Source organism: Xenopus tropicalis, chromosome 7 (genome assembly GCF_000004195.4).
Source record: "Xenopus tropicalis strain Nigerian chromosome 7, UCB_Xtro_10.0, whole genome shotgun sequence".
Taxonomy (NCBI): Eukaryota; Metazoa; Chordata; class Amphibia; order Anura; family Pipidae; genus Xenopus; species Xenopus tropicalis.
In genome coordinates this window covers 7,438,561-7,455,891 of record NC_030683.2, presented here as the reverse complement: position 1 = coordinate 7,455,891, position 17,331 = coordinate 7,438,561, and the positions used below count along the sequence as shown (strand labels likewise).

The 17,331-nt window shown below is 42.2% G+C and overlaps 2 protein-coding genes across 2 annotated transcripts; both read left to right on the top strand.

Moving 5' to 3' along the window:
• The first annotated feature begins 9,008 nt into the window (after window positions 1-9,008).
• LOC108644867 (protein spinster homolog 1-like) lies at window positions 9,009-11,710 on the top strand. The gene is made up of 6 exons (XM_031905413.1): window positions 9,009-9,150; window positions 10,088-10,153; window positions 10,352-10,494; window positions 10,584-10,735; window positions 10,833-10,896; window positions 11,289-11,710. Exons 1-6 carry the CDS (start codon window positions 9,102-9,104, stop codon window positions 11,436-11,438), a joined length of 624 nt encoding a protein of 207 aa, XP_031761273.1. The 5' UTR covers window positions 9,009-9,101; the 3' UTR covers window positions 11,439-11,710.
• Window positions 11,711-11,736: 26 nt separating this feature from the next.
• LOC105945596 (protein spinster homolog 1) lies at window positions 11,737-15,588 on the top strand. The gene is made up of 6 exons (XM_031905743.1): window positions 11,737-12,002; window positions 12,249-12,438; window positions 12,633-12,698; window positions 12,953-13,051; window positions 13,152-13,409; window positions 15,499-15,588. The coding sequence occupies exons 1-6, from the start codon at window positions 11,869-11,871 to the stop codon at window positions 15,586-15,588; spliced, it is 837 nt and encodes a 278-aa protein (XP_031761603.1). The 5' UTR covers window positions 11,737-11,868.
• Window positions 15,589-17,331: the final 1,743 nt, after the last annotated feature.

Genomic DNA, 17,331 nt, shown 5'->3' with positions numbered 1-17,331 from the left:
GTACAGCTGGGGTGTTTGCTACAGAAACCCTACTATAGTTTATATAAATACCCCGCTGTGTAGCCCCGGGGGCAGCCATTCCTGCACTGGTACAGCTGAGGTGTTTGCTACAGAAACCCTACTATAGTTTATATAAATACCCCGCTGTGTAGCCCCAGGGGCAGCCATTCCTGCACTGGTACAGCTGGGGTGTTTGCTACAGAAACCCTACTATAGTTTATATAAATACCCCGCTGTGTAGCCCCGGGGCAGCCATTCCTGCACTGGTACAGCTGGGGTGTTTGCTACAGAAACCCTACTATAGTTTATATAAATACCCCACTGTGTAGCCCCGGGGCAGCCATTCCTGCACTGGTGCAGCTGGGGTGTTTGCTACAGAAACCCTACTATAGTTTATATAAATACCCCGCTGTGTAGCCCCGGGGGCAGCCATTCCTGCACCGGTACAGCTGGGGTGTTTGCTACAGAAACCCTACTATAGTTTATATAAATACCCTGCTGTGTAGCCCCGGGGGCAGCCATTCCTGCACCGGTACAGCTGGGGTGTTTGCTACAGAAACCCTACTATAGTTTATATAAATACCCCGCTGTGTAGCCCCGGGGGCAGCCATTCCTGCACTGGTACAGCTGGTGTGTTTGCTACAGAAACCCTACTATAGTTTATATAAATACCCCGCTGTGTAGCCCCGGGGGCAGCCATTCCTGCACCGGTACAGCTGGGGTGTTTGCTACAGAAACCCTACTATAGTTTATATAAATACCCCGCTGTGTAGCCCCGGGGGCAGCCATTCCTGCACTGGTACAGCTGAGGTGTTTGCTACAGAAACCCTACTATAGTTTATATAAATACCCCGCTGTGTAGCCCCGGGGGCAGCCATTCCTGCACTGGTACAGCTGAGGTGTTTGCTACAGAAACCCTACTATAGTTTATATAAATACCCCGCTGTGTAGCCCCGGGGGCAGCCATTCCTGCACCGGTACAGCTGGGGTGTTTGCTACAGAAACCCTACGATAGTTTATATAAATACCCCGCTGTGTAGCCCCGGGGGCAGCCATTCCTGCACTGGTACAGCTGGGGTGTTTGCTACAGAAACCCTACTATAGTTTATATAAATACCCCGCTGTGTAGCCCCGGGGGCAGCCATTCCTGCACTGGTACAGCTGAGGTGTTTGCTACAGAAACCCTACTATAGTTTATATAAATACCCCGCTGTGTAGCCCCGGGGGCAGCCATTCCTGCTCTGGTACAGCTGGGGTGTTTGCTACAGAAACCCTACTATAGTTTATATAAATACCCTGCTGTGTAGCCCCGGGGGCAGCCATTCCTGCACTGGTACAGCTGAGGTGTTTGCTACAGAAACCCTACTATAGTTTATATAAATACCCCACTGTGTATGTCCCATTGCCCTAAAGGCACTTTGTTCCTGCCCTGGGAGAAATATGGGTGGGTATAAAAGGGCATTGTGATCTACTGAGGGGCTTTTATTCTCTATATAGTTGGCAGGGCCCACCCCCTAAATAACCTAGGCAGGCGGTTAATTACCTAGGACCCCTGAGGCAAGGGCCCTGCTAACGAAGTAGTATAGGACCCTGTTATTTCTAATGGTGGCCCTTTTACATTACGGTCAATGCTATATGTGGCAGTGCTGTCAAAATGGTGGCCAGTGCCCGCCCTACCCTGCCTTCCCAATGTGGCCAGCAGGGGTCAGACTGTGTTACTGTTGCCCAGCACCACATTCCCCCCTCGGATCAAGTCCTGGGCCCAGCGCCACATTCCCCCCTCGGATCCCCCCTGCCATTTCATAACTGACACTGTACTTGTCCCCTAACATTTCATGACAGACACAGTACATGTCCCAGTGTCATAACAGACACAGTACTTGCCCCCAAACATTTCATAACAGACATAATACTTTATGACAGGCACAGTATTTGCCCCCAAAAATTTCACGACAGACACGGTACTTACCCCCAAACATTTTATGACGGACACAATACTTGTCCCCAAACACTTCACGACAGACACAGTACTTGTCCCAGTGCCATTTCATAACAGACACAGTACTTGCCCCCAAAAATTTCATGACAAAGTACTTGCCCCTAAACATTTCATGACAGACACAGTACTTGCCCCCAAACATTTCATGACAGACACGGTACATGCCCCTAAACATTTCATGACAGACACAGTACTTGCCCCCAAACATTTCATGACAGACACGGTACATGCCCCTAAACATTTCATGACAGACACAGTACTTGCCCCCAAACATTTCATGAATATAGAATAAAGAAACATAAAAGAGAGCAAGGCCCATACACAGATGCCTTTTGCCTGCCGGTGCCCAGCCAGATTCAGCCATTACTAACAGCTGTCTGTGTGGCTGTAATGAATCCCTGAGCTCTCACACAAACCAAGGGCACAGATACATGCTAGCCGCCATGCCATGGCGAGAGCTGTGCCTGCTATGGTTTATTACTATTTGAATGACTGGATTGGTACTTGGTATGTGGCTGGCATTAGCCAAGCTGCAGATTCACTAAAACAATTGCCAGTGCTGAAACGCTGAATTTCACAACCAATCTATTGCCCGCTGAAATATTCCCTCACCGCTAGTTTTCTCATAACAGCTGCTGAGATTTGTTTATATTTGTGCTGTATGTAACGGCGCTGTAGGTTCTGTATATGTGACATGATACATAAGATAAAGACAACCCATATAGGTCGTTTGGGGTTTTATTATGAATCTCTTGATCTGCAGCTGTTGGGATTATCCGCACCCACCCTAAACCAGTCCTTTGTAAGCCAACCTTTTGCAACTTAGGCCGAAGCCTAACCATCCCCCTCAGAAAGGAATTAGATATAATATCACAGGGGTCAGGCTGCAGGGGACACTATCCCACCACCTTGGGGTAAGGGATGAGGAGCCATAGAGACAGGGTTCAAACGTGCCCCCGACTTGAATATGACAAGAATGCCCATTTTTTGGCCTAAATCCACCAATGTTTGTTTGATTAGGATCAGCCTATGTATTGCTTTCAATAACCTAGGGGCTCGGACCCCCAAACGGCCCTTTTATATAATGAAAGCAGTCAAAGCAGGTCCCCTGTTCTTGGATAAATCAGCTCCTTAGTGTTTATATCTCTTCACATTCAGTTTGCCAGTGTCAATCACATTTGATTTTTACTTTCACGTAGGGACTGTCCTGCAGCAGCCAATCAAAGCAGGGCTGCAAGTGATGCCCTAATGCCCAGCAGCGCTCAGTACTCCCAACTGTCTGACCCTTGCTCCCTCATACAAACTGCACGTGGGGGGGGGAAACAGCAGAATTATCTCCTGTGGTGGAACTGATTGTATCAGCCCAGATAAAAGATGGTTATATCATAAAGTGCCTGTAAGGCTTGCCTCCAGTAAGGGGTAATTATATCTTAGGTGGGATCAAGTACAGGTACTGTTTTATTATTACAGAGAAAAGGGAATCATTTAACCATGAAATAAACCCAATAGGGCTGTTCTGCCCCAATAAGGGGTAATTATATCTTAGTTGGGATCAAGTACAGGTACTGTTTTATTATTACAGAGAAAAAGGGAATCATTTAACCATGAAATAAACCCAATAGGGCTGTTCTGCCCCAATAAGGGGTAATTATATCTTAGTTGGGATCAAGTACAGGTACTGTTTTATTATTACAGAGAAAAAGGGAATCATTTAACCATGAAATAAACCCAATAGGACTGTTCTGCCCCAATAAGGGGTAATTATATCTTAGTTGGGATCAAGTACAGGTACAGTTTTATTATTACAGAGAAAAAGGGAATCATTTAACCATTAAATAAACCCAATAGGGCTGTTCTGCCCCAATAAGGGGTAATTATATCTTAGTTGGGATCAAGTACAGGTACTGTTTTATTATTACAGAGAAAAGGGAATCATTTAACCATTAAATAAACCCAATAGGGCTGTTCTGCCCCCAATAAGGGGTAATTATATCTTAGTTGGGATCAAGTACAGGTACTGTTTTATTATTACAGAGAAAAGGGAATCATTTAACCATGAAATAAACCCAATAGGGCTGTTCTGCCCCAATAAGGGGTAATTATATCTTAGTTGGGATCAAGTACAAGGTACTGTTTTATTATTACAACAGAGAAAAAGGAAATCATTTTAAAAAAATTAAATTATTTGCTTATAATGGAGTCTTATGGGAGATGGCCTATTTGTAATTTGGAACTTTCTGGATAACAGGTTTCTGGATAAGGGATCCCATACCTGTATATGAAAAAAAAATATTGCTTGCTTTATTTTACACCCAATGCGTATTACCCCCCCCCCCAGGGCATCTTAGTCAGGGGCACATTTTTGTATTTCTTATGCACGCGCCCCTGATGAAGACCCCCTCGGTATCTGAGCAAGCTGAAAATTACAGTAGTCACTATTACACTTGCTTGAGAATGCACAGAAAACAACCATTTGTGATATTTTTCCATTCATTTTCATGCAACACGCACAATGCTGATGAACTCGAGCTCACTATAAATATATGGAAAATCACAGAAAAAGACATGGATCGTAAACTGCGGTCTCCAATTTATTTTGGCATTATTTATTTGCATTATATTTATATAATAAACGTTCCCCTTGGTGTTTATTCCCACTTCCACTTATTGTTTTTAGCGTAAAATACTACTGATTTACACTTTCAAATATGTTTCTTTTTTTAAATACTACATGTAAAGTTATCACAATATGTTGATGGCAGGTTGTCCCAGTTTGTGACTGATGCAATCATTTAGAGTTGGGAGGCAATGGCGTGTAAGCGGGAAAGCTAAAATGGCGCTGTCAGCTGCTAGACACCATGTATTCCTCATTGGCATTACTTGAAACAATGGCATGTATCCATGGCAACCCACAGAAGAAGTGTTGTGTGTGATGTCGCAATTGAAGAGAAGATCAGAGTGATTGTGATGTCATAATGCTGATAAGAGAACCAAGGCTACTTATTGAGTGAGTGACAGATTCAGTTAAAGTTTAGACATGATGGCGTGTTGGTAAGAAAGATTAGCTGCTAGAATCCATATATTGATCCCTTTGTGTTACCCGGTACAATGGGCAGGGATTTTGATATAAAATGTACATTTGTATGGAGTGGGAGATTTTCTATATTTTTGGTGTAAAACTAAATTCACCATTTGCCGTTTTACGAATTTTCTGACAAAACAGGACAGATTTGCTCGTCACTAAACACCAGATTTTACTAAATTACTGTAGTTTTTTTATGTTCCACCAGAAGAAAAACGTGTAAAAAACGATGCCGTTTTTTCTGCAGCAAAAGGGCACAAGTTTTGTTGTTTTTTTATGCCACATAATATATAGGGAAAAGGAATGTCACGCGCGTCATTTTTTGATGTGGCAAATTTTGACGCCCGTTTCGCAAAAAAATTTGCCAATGGCGAAACGCAGAAGTTCACTGCAAATCCATGGGGAATGATTCCCCCATCACTAATAATATCTCTAACCCTTATGCCCATTGGCGCTGTGTAATTATATTGGGCTGAAACCCACAGACTCTTCTTCCACTTCTTCTTCTTCTTAGCGCCCCCCATTTTCTAAACGCTACTCCTCCTACAGGTTTAGGGGTGCAATACCCAAACTCCCCACACATCTTCGCCCTATAGCGGAGCAGGTTGCTTGTGCTTTTCTAAGCGATTGTGCCCCCCGTCTTTTTGTGGCGCCGCTCCGAACCCCCCAATTTTCCCATTGACTTTGACAGGGAAGATTTTCAAACTGCTGCCGATCTTACAGCTTTGAGGCTACACCCCCCAAACTTGAATAACATAATCATGGGCTCAGCCTGAATGAAAATAGGATGATTATTGGATGCCCAAAAGTGGGCGGAGCTGTGAACCGCCAATCAGCTTTTACCTATTGATTTGGTGGAAATTCAACCTGCTGCCATTCTCACAGTAATAACGTCGGGGTCCCCAAACTTTTTACAGTTGGTCACTAGGGGACTGCAGTTCAAGTTTTGGAAAGTGGGCGGAGCCACCAACAGCCAATCAAATTTCACCTATTGATCTTTATTGGTTTGATGCCAGATTTTCCAAACTTTGCTCAGTCACTGGGTGACTACGCATTCAGGTTTAAAAAAAAACAAAACAAAAAAAACCCCTGCAAAGTGGGAGGGGCCAACAACAGCCAATCATATTGTACCCATTGACTTTAATGGGGAAATTGAAACTGCTGCCAATCTTACAGCTTTGAGGCCACACTCCCCAAACTTGAATCACATAGTCATGGGCTCAGCCTGAATGAAAATAGGATGATTATTGGATGCCCAAAAGTGGGCGGAGATGTGAACAGCCAATCAAATTCTACCTATTGACTTGGCAGAAATCCAACCTGCTGCCATTCTCACAGTAATAACGCCGGGGTCCCCAAACTTTGCAGGGTTAGGCTCCAGGTAACTGTGGTTCAAGGTAAGAAAAAGTGGGCGGAGCCACCAACAGCCAATCAGAGTTTACCTATTGACTTTCAATGGGGAAATCCAACCTGCTGCCATTCTCACAGTAATAACACCAGGGTCCCCAAACTTTTCACAGTTGGTCACTAGAGGATTGCAGTTTTAGTTTTGAAAAAGTGGGCGGGGCCACCAACAGCCAATCAGATTTCACCTGATTGGCTGTTGAATTTTATTGGTTTGATGCCAGGGTTCGCAAACTTTGCACAGTCAGTCACTGGGTGACTTTGTACTCAAGGTTAGAAAAAGTGGGCGGGGCCGCCAAAAGCCAATCACATTTCTTTCATTGTTTTCAGTGGGGAAATTTTAACTGCTGCCATTCTCACATGTTTAATGTCAGGGTCCCCAAACTTTGCACAGTTTGTCACTAGGTGACTATGTTCCAAGTTTAGAAAAGTGGGTGGGGCCAACAACAACCAATCAGATATGTTTAAATTTAAACTGCTGCCATTCTTTAACAATTAATACTAAGGTCTCCAAACTTTGCAGAGCTAGTCACCTGGTAACTGCGGTTCAGAGTTGTGGGTGGAGCCACCAATAGCCAATCAGATTTTAACTATTGATTTTCAATGGGGAAATTCAACCTGCTGCCATTCTCACAGTATTAACACCAGGGTCACTAGGGGACTGCATTTTTAGGTTTTAAAAAGTGGGAGGAGCCACCAACAGCCAATCAGAGTTCACCTATTGATTTTTTTTTGTTTAAATTTAAAATTCTGCTTTTCTCACAGTATTTATGTCAGGGTTCCCAAACTTTGCACAGTCAGTGACTGGATGACTACATATTCAGGGTTAGAAGAAGTGGGCGGAGCCACCAACAGCAAATCCATTTCCACCCATTAGATTTCATTGGTTTACATTTAAACTGTTGCCATTATTTAAATATTAATTCCAGGGTTGTTAAAGCGGACCTGTCACCTTAGGAAATAATTCCAAATTGTTTTCTATTGTGTTTGTCAAGCAAATAAACTTTACTTACACTATATAAATTATTTTAATCTTATTTTCTTCAGCCTTGGAATTCACAATTGCAACAAGCAGGCAGGCGCCATTTTGTGGACACTGTTATCAAAGCAGGCATTGCATTCTGTCAATATCTTGTTTCGGTGCCAGTATGGGGGGACCTTATACCCATGCCTATGCACTGGTTACACAATTACATGGTGAGGAGGGAGGGGGAATGTGAGGAGAGCAGCAACATCTAAAAAGTTCTGAATTGAAAGTGAAAGTAACTATCTGCCACACCTCTATGCCTAAGGAATGGAGGCGGGGCAGGCAATATATGATTGACAGCTCGGATTTCTAAATGCTTTTATAATGGGTATAGATGTGGTAATAAAAAAATTATTTGGGGTTTCACATTTAATTTGAAAAGGACTTTTATTATACAGCTTTTTATGTCTGGGTGATAAGTCCACTTTAAAGTTTCCAGAGTTAGTCACTGGGTATTTGCCATTTCAAGTTAGAAAAAAGTGGGCGGAGCCAATAAACAGCCAATAACATTTCACCTATTTACTATGGTAATGGTACAATGGGGAAGTGTAAAATGCTTTCAGTCTCACACTTTTTATGCCTGAGTCCCCAAAATTTGCAAAGTTGGTCACTGGGGGACTGCAGTTCAAAAATAGGAAAAGTGGGTTGGGCCACTAACAGCCAATCAGATTTCATCCATTGAATTTTATTGGTTTAAATTTAAAATGCTGCCATTCTCACACTATTTATGCCAGGGTGCCCACTGTTTGTCACTGGGTGACTTCAACTCAAGGTTAGAAGAAGTGGGCACACCCACCAATCCCAATTCACCTATTGACTTTTATTGGTTTAAATTTAAACTGCTGCCGTTCTTTAAATATTAATCCTAGGGTCCCTAAACAGAGTTAGTCACTGGGTAACTGCAGTTCCAGGTTAGAAAAAGGGGGTGGAGCCACCAACCACCAATCACTGTTGTCACTCGTTGACTTTCGGTGGGGAAATTTAAGTTGCTGCCATTCAGACACTATTAAAACCAGGGTCCCCAAACTTTGCACAGTGGTTTTAACTATATAACTGTGGTCCATGGTCAGAGAAAGTGGGCGGAGCCCATTCAGTGACTTCATGTTTTTCAACCCAACATGAAGTTTGTTCTCAAACTTCCCTTTCTAGTTTATAATATTATTTATAATGACTAATAACTATTAGTAATATTATTATGATTCATATTATTATCATTAATAGTAATATAATTTATGATATTATTGTATTTATATTTCTGACATTCCCGGTTGCTTTAGGTTCCCTATGGCAGCCAGGAATGTTGTGTTGTTGGTCAGAGCTCAGAGCCTACATTTTTATTAGTCAGATATTTGGTTTGTAACCGGCGTCTTTGTTTCCTGTCCGTTCTCCCTCGCGGAACATGAGACAGAGATGAGGGATTTTTTGCCAGAAGCCTAATTTTATTCTCTATTTGTTGCAGTTCTAAAACATTCCATCATTTTTTGGACTTTTTTATTTCTAAAAAATTGAAATCAAAACCTATTAAAACACTTGAAGAAGAAGAGAATGGAACGAAGACGAAAATACCCCGTATCCTGAATTGGGCGGTGATGCTAATTATAACTGCAGTCATGGTGTTTGATAGATATTTTACAGAAGGTAAGGGGCAAGGCCATCTAAACGACTTTAGTATTCTGTGTCCTGAGCATACAATTAGCAAGCAAATTCCCTTAGAAAAAGCAGATTTCTTCTCTCTCATCTGTTTATTGCCCCGGCATAGTCTTTGGCTCTTCCACTATTTCCTCTTCCTTTGCTGCTTTTCCCAAAGCTCTAATTTCAGATGGGTCATTTGGACCTATCAATATCACCCATTTTTATATAACTGCCATTTGCCATGTTAGATCCAAACTTTGGGGGGTAATTCTAGCATGCAGCAAGGGCCACCGCCAATCTCTTATACATGTATCGGACCCCTTATCCGGAAACCCGTTATCCAGAAAGCTCCGAATTACGGAAAGCCCATCTCCCATAGACTCCATTTTAATCAAATAATTCAGATTTTTAAAACTGATTTCCTTTTTCTATGTAGAAATAAAACAGTACCTTGTAATTGATCCCAACTAAGATACAAATAATCCTTATTGGACACAAAACAATCCTATGGGGTTTAATTAATGTTTTATTGATTTTTTAGTAGACTTAAGGTATTGAGATCCAAATTACGGAAAGACCCCTTATCCGGAATACCCTTGGTCCCAAGCATTCTGGATAATGGGTCCTATACCTGTATTACTTTCTTGAATCTCTCTGCTGGCATTTACCCCCACTCATTCAACTTTTCCCTCTGTTGTTGAACTGGATTATATGTGCTATAATATAGTAAAGCTATTATTAATGTGCACCCCAAACAAAGTCCTTTGCATAAAAGCACCATTTGTATGAGATGGACTTGCTGGGGGTGAGGGTACAATCAGTATATAAGCTGGGGGGCCATTCTTCTTCACAGAGTCCTTTATAGTTTTACTATTATCTCTATGTGTAATACCGCCATGTTACTAACTTCACTTCATTGTTTGTCCTTTTATTGTATTTATAGCTGTGATGCCATTAATTGAAGAAGAATACGGCATTGATATAAAGAAGACTGCACTTGTAGATGGACGTAAGGGCACATTTCCTTGTGTTACTCAAATATCTGTGTCTTTTATTGTCTATAATGCTATGTCTTTCTCTCTGCATTAATGGGAATATAATAATATTCCATATGTTTCCTTCTGCGGCACTCTCTCTTTCTACTGTTTGTTCCATCTCTGGCTCTTACTAGCTATGTCTCACAATCTCATTCTTTCTCCCCCTACAGTATTTGCTCTTGGCTTCACCATTCTGGCTATAAGTCCTGTCTTTAGATATTTTGGAGATTGGTTAAGCCAGAAGACTATAATGTGTATAGGGATGACACTTTGGACCCTGCTCACTTTTACCTTCTGTTTTGTACCCAAGCAGGTAATATTCAGCTTTCTTTCTGCTCATATTCTGTGATATTCAGATACAATATGAAACAATTAATAAGGATTATGTCCCTTTTCTTGTAGTGGTTCTGGCTCATCCTACTTCTGCGAGGATTACTGGACATAATAGCAGATTTTTTCTTAAGCTGTGCTTTACCACTGATTGGACACATGTTCTCAGCGTCCAATCGAAGACTCGCCATATTTGGATCTCAGCTGTGTAGCTTTCTTTTCAGGTAAGTACTAAGTCTTACATGTGAGTGTATATTGTTTTCTTCTGCTTGTGCTCATTCTTTTATATTAACCCTGAATTCTTTCCATTCTCCCCTTCAGGCTAATAGCGATCTGCATAGCAGCATTAGTGGCCAACCAATTCTCCTGGCACGTGGCACGACTGGTAAGTGATATATTCAGCTGAGCGCCATAACGCTTAGAGTAAGATATCTGTTAGCATTTAGACATATAACTCATCTGGCATCTATAAAATACTGTATTGTATATCACAGCACATAAATATAACTTTCAGAAAAAAAAGCAACTAACTGAAAACAATCTTCAACGTGGGCATTATAGTGACCAACTGGCTAGATGATTATTTTTTCTGGCATTAGGCCTTTGAAATGCACCTGGAACAATAGTCCCCTTTAGGCTGTTTCTGGTAATATAAGTGGTCCAGATTTAGAGGGAGCAGAGTATCTGCTCAGCCATTGGCCAGTTCTTGTGCTTTTACATTCAGCCAGTGTTAATCATGCAGTCGGCTAACTGTCAGTTGTCTTTATCTGGATACAGATAGCGCCGTGCCTTGGAGTCATTTGTTTGAGCCTACTACTGGTATTTATGAAGGACCCATCTGGAGGCAACACGGAAGAAGAGGATGAAGATGATGAACCTCAAGTGGAATGTTCCCCCTTTTCCCGTATGAAGCCTCTGCTGACGTGAGTATCTCTTTATCTTTAGGCAAAAGGAGCTGACGATCTAGTCCCTCTGACATGTTTAGTTTAGCAAATACAAAAGCATTCATGTTATGTGGGATTGCAATGATTAATGTCACAAGAAGCCAAAGTAAATAAATTGAAGCTACAGAATTTCCATGAAACATTTGCGCATTGTCTATATCTGAATAAGCTGTATTATGTCTGCACTGAATGGGTGGGCATTCAGATTTATGTGACAATAAAAATGTCTTCCATTGGGGAACATTAAAGCAAATACATTGCAATAATAATCAGAAGCTCAGTTTTATGGAAACTATTTTTATATTGATATTGCAAAGTAATGTCTTTTCATTTTTTTGATGAATGAGAAATAAAAGTTATTCATGTGCCACTAATGTCACCTTTCCTCTTTCAGGTGGAGCTTTGCCCTTATTATGATAGGTTCCCTTAGTGTGGACTTTATTCACGAGGGCATGTTTGCAGTTATTCCTGATTTCTTGGACAGAACCAGGAATGAGACGGGGAAACAATGGCCCCTTTTCTTGTCTCAGAGTTACTACAGTGACTTGTAAGTTTCATTTCATACTCTCTTTGGCTTTATCAAAACTTCTGTATATTATTAATTATAATACTACTAATATGTGTTAATAAATCTCCAACATATTTGTAACTTGTATTTATATTATATTATGCTATTGGTAACCTAGCAATGGTTTTCCTGGCAGTAGAACATACACAAGGAATGTAGATATAATATGGTGCAACACAGAAGTCGGCAGTTTGTACTCAACACCCTTGTCTTTCTTTCCCCTAGTATGGTCTACTCAGCAATCAAATGTGCAGCGGATGTACTCGGCATGCTGTTAGGGATGGAAATCAGCAAGCTATTGAGCAAAGAGCCTCACAGTGCAGATCCATGGGTCTGTGCCGTAGGACTCTTTGCCTTTACACCCATCTTCTCTTTATTTTTGTTTTTCATCAAAGATGGCATTGTCCTTCCATGTGTGAGTATTATCGGTTTAATCTAACATGGGTTTATGTTTATTTCCTTGCACTGTGTATGTAGATGTGGCTTTAGGACAAGGGTACAGGGCTAGCAGTAGGTGGGTAACAATACCTAATGGCAGATTTAGGGCATTTTTGGAGGGAATGACTTGTTTGCTTTCTATATCTGATTTTCCCTTCTCTCGCCCTTCAGGTATTCCTCTTTATCAGTGGAGTTTTCCTGAGCTTAAACCAGGCCCTATCAGAGGATATGATGCTGGTAAGGAACTTTTCATGCACTTTTGTCTGTTTCTCTATAGCATGATCCATAGCTGGCTAGGGCAATATCATCCTCGATTTGGGACCAAAGTGAATCTGTTCTGCTAATGATAATGTAATGCCATCACTGGCAGTCATCTATCAGGCTCCTTTGGTCCCTCAGTGACTAAGTAATGCAATACCTGTAATATCTGCCTATGTGCTGTTCCTTGTGAAGCAAACCCAACCCTCACTGACTCTTTTCTCTCCCCCCAGTCTGTAATACGGCCAAAATTCTACACAATCGCTGGACAGCTACAGGCCTTCCTGACGCGGTTGATTGCAGGCGTAGGTGCTCCATTTATTATTGAATATGTAAGTACAATCTGTTCTGATTTATTTTAGAAATTTTAAATGTGTCAGAACTCTATAAATAAAGAATAGTTATAATTACTCTATCTTTTCTATCTGACAGATATCTGTTAAGATCCAGGAGTCGAATTCTGAGAAGACTTCCTTTGAATGCATGCAATTTGCCCTAATGTTTTTAACAGTAGTGGCAGTGATTGGAGGAACCTGCTTCCTTTATTTAAATTTGAGCTTCAAAAAGGATCGGGAAGCAGCGGACAAGAACGCTACCCCAAGACAATCTGATGTGGAGAAAAGCTTGTTCAAGGTACAAAGGGGTATAGAGAGATACAGGGGACAGAGGATAGAGGGGGAGGAGCTGGAAGTGGGAGAGGGAGGGAGGGAGGAAGGGGTTGGGGAGCTGGGAGAAAAGCTCCCCCCAGCTCCCCCTCCCCCAACTCTCACCTCCCTCACCCCCCCAGCAACACTCTGAGACAAAAGCTGGTGCACCTTAAAGACCCTACACCAAAGCACATGTATGTATGTATGTATGTATAACTTTATTTATAAAGCGCCACAAGGGTACGCAGCGCTGTACAGTCTTACAGAATACAAAATTACACACAGGGAGGATAAGTGATATAATAAATAAATACAATAAATACACATATGTATATATATATATATAAGTGCCATGTAGTATGAGACACAGTAGGAAGGAGGTCCCTGCCCCGTAGAGCTTACAATCTAAGTGGTTGGGTAACATACAGGCACAAACTGGAAGGTAAGAGTGCATCAGGTATGGGCATTTGCCCTTAAGCGCAGGACTGGGCAAAATAATGTCTTATTGCTCCAGAAGGTAACAGCTGAGTTTTTTCTTAAAGAGAGTTAGTGAGTGTTCCCTACGGAGGGATTCAGGGATAGAGTTCCAGAGGTAAGGAGCAGCGAAATAGAAAGGTTTAAGCCGAGAGAGCGCAGTGGGTGTGGGTGGTGTAAAGAGACGGAGGCTCTGAGAGGAGCGGAGGAGACGACCAGGAACATGTAGGGAGACCAGTGAGGGAATGTAGTGAGGAGCAGAGGAGTGAAGGGCTTTGAATGTCAGCAGAAGGATTTTGTAAGCTATCCTTTGCTTGACAGGCAGCCATGCTAGTGAGCTTAATTGAGGCTGATCAGGATCCCTTTTAGGAGAGAGCAGGAGGATCCTGGCAGCAGAGTTTAAGATGGATTGCAGGGGAGAGAGGTGGGAGTCTGGGAGGCCGGTTAGTAGGAGATTGCAGTAATCTAAGCAGGAAAGGATAAGGGCATAAATTAGTGTTTTAGCTGTTGCTTGTGAAAGAAAGGGGCGTATCTTGGCAATATTGCGGAGGAAAAAGCGGCAGGTTTTGGCAGTGTTATTAATATGGTTAGAGAAGGAGAGAGACTGGTCAAAGATAACCCCAAGGCAGCGTGCAGAATTTACAGGGTTGATGGTCATGCCATCAATAGTAATGGTGAAAGGAGGAGGGGCCAGGTTTGGGCGGGAAGACCATGAGCTCTGTTTTAGCTCATGAAAAGTAATGTGGTCTATGCTGACCAGTGTAGTGAAGAGTGCTCTGACTTGGCACAACGTAAGGGGGGTAACTCCTCAGGACAAGACTCAGCAGTCTATCTACACCTCAAAGAAGAAAGAAGAGAGAAGAAAGAAGAAGGACACTTTTTTGAGGACAGTAACGTGCATATTTTGGACCAAAAGGACAGATAGTTTGAAAGAGGCCATTTATGCCAGCCTGGAAAAACCATCCGTGAACAGAGGAGGGGGCCTGCGACACCGCTTGTCATCAACACACAATGCCGCTTTGACATCCTTACCCCGGCGGTTTTACAACAGTTCACACTTCGTCATGTACTTTGAAGGATTAACCAATGCATCATTGAGAATCATGGTACCATTGTGACTGGATCATGCCTTCTTACACCTGTCAGTTCCAGCCAACACCTAACTGAATAAGTTCAATGGAACTGTTGTGATTGGATGTTCGTGTCTGTACTACCCTCAAGGGTTTAAATACCAGGGAATTCCCTACCAGTCATTTGAACTGAAGAAGCCACTCGGATGAGTGGTGAAACGTTTTCAAGAAAAACTCAGAAAAGTCCAGTTGTTTTAGACTTAATTCTACTAGAAACTGTATATCATGGCCTGGATGAATGAGAATCTTAATAGACATAATCATTATTCTGTTATAATTACATGTCAACTTCCATATGTAATAAGCAACTTTGATGATTGTTATGAAAAAGTTTTTTAAAAATAAAAAAAATAAATAAATATATATACTGTACCTGGTGTGACATTAGCCTTAGGCCAATATGGACCAACGGCTAGTAACATTTATTGTACCTAATCCCATACGTCAGAATATAAATATATATATTTATATTATTCATCAGTCCCAATTTGTCCCGCTGCCCTCTTTGCCAACTTAATTATATTGCAGTATGAGAAAGAAAATATTGTTAGCAAGGCTTCTGATAATATATCTTATGCCTTCAGTGCACAGACTGCTATTTGGAAGGGTTTGTATTGAGTTTCCCGACCTTTCAACATTTTAAAACGCAGATGGGGGTGAGCGAAGCTTATTTAGGAAACCCATGGATCATAATATCAACATGCTGCCGGTGCCCAGCCACTATCAGAGGTATCGCCTACTCCCAGTGTTTCAGCCCATGTATTAACAGTGACCAGATAAAACACCAGTACAATGGAGGAAAACATGAGATTTTACAATAGGGGACAGGCCAATCGGCTTACAGCATAATGAAAACTGACGTGCTGTAGCTGCCTGAAGGGTATCTGTAGGCCCATGCTCATAGGGACAGACTGTCCATCTCCCCCACACAGGCAAACTGTGTAACATCCAACACAAACTTACATGCACCGCCACATACGTGGTGTATATTGTGCCATGCCCATGTGGCCTGTAATATGTGGGCAAGACTATTACTCCTTGAATGAAAGAATTGGGAGCCACAGATCTGCCCTTAAAGTGCTGATAAAATCTGCCAACGGACTGCATCAGCAGATTATTGGTCTGTGTATGGGGCTCCACATACATGAGCAGATGTGGATTAGGAAGGTTTAAAGATCCTATCGGGGCAAAGAGTGCATTGCCTTGTTCATCCAGTCCATGGCGCAATGGCTGCATCCCATCAACGTGATCCAATCAGATGAATCTCATATCTCAGGTGAAAGATTCTCTCGTTTGGAAACTGGGCCAAAATAGGGCAAGAAACTTTAGAATACCGGCTATGGTTTACTCGCATTTCACCGTATGGCGAAAGATTTCCAATTTTCCCAAAATGAAGCAATCGTAGCCTTGTCCCTCAACATCAAAACAGGAGAAAAACCACAAAGGTCACCGTAATAATAATTTAGAAACAATTTACTTTATTTAAGCAACATCTCTATTGCCTTACGCGTTTTGTGCTCCAAGACCATAAGGCAATAGAGAAGTTGCTTAAATCAAGTAAATGGACCTGGAGCGCGTTCTACTTTTGGCGAGTTGATGTTTGAGCTGGACATGGTGATATTTATTATATATATAATAGTGACCTTGCCTTACATGAACCGGAAGCCTGCAGGTTATACCATCTGGGCAGTGTCCCCACGTGGACTTAACGAAAATCTTGGACTTAGGTCTGATATTGAACCGCCTTTTAGCTTTATCCGCTGTTTAATATTCCTCTGTTATCTATGAATATATGTTTTATTACTATTGTCCAATACCTGTGTGCGTGTGTCTTAGTGACCATGTCCGAATTATCTAAATATACAGCAGTTGTAAACAATGACATTAGCCGGATGTAGATTGGATACCAGTGCGTCTTGCTTAATGACAAGGAAAAATCTACTATTTTGTGTGTGAGCTGCTGTCACGATCGGTAACCCAAAACCCAGAACAATAGCCAAGGGCCCGGTCACGGCTCACGCTTCTGCCTATAACAGCCACCTTTGGCTTCGGGTGGAGCCCTCCGCTACTCGGGTGCCGCCAGGTCTTACAGTGAGAGGACCAAGGCAAAGGTTCTGGGCAAGCAAGGGTACCAGATCGTTAGAGAAGGACTGGGGGAGCTTACTGGGTCGGTGTCAGGCAGGCCGGGTCAGAACCGGAACAGGAGTGCAGTACAGAATCAGGATCCAGAAGTCACACAGGCAAGGGGTCAGTCCAGGCGGAGTTCACTCGGAGTCAGGATACAGGCAGGGGTCAGACCCAAATACACAACTAACCCTGCCTACATGTATATACACGGGTTACACAGCAGGGAACCAGGAT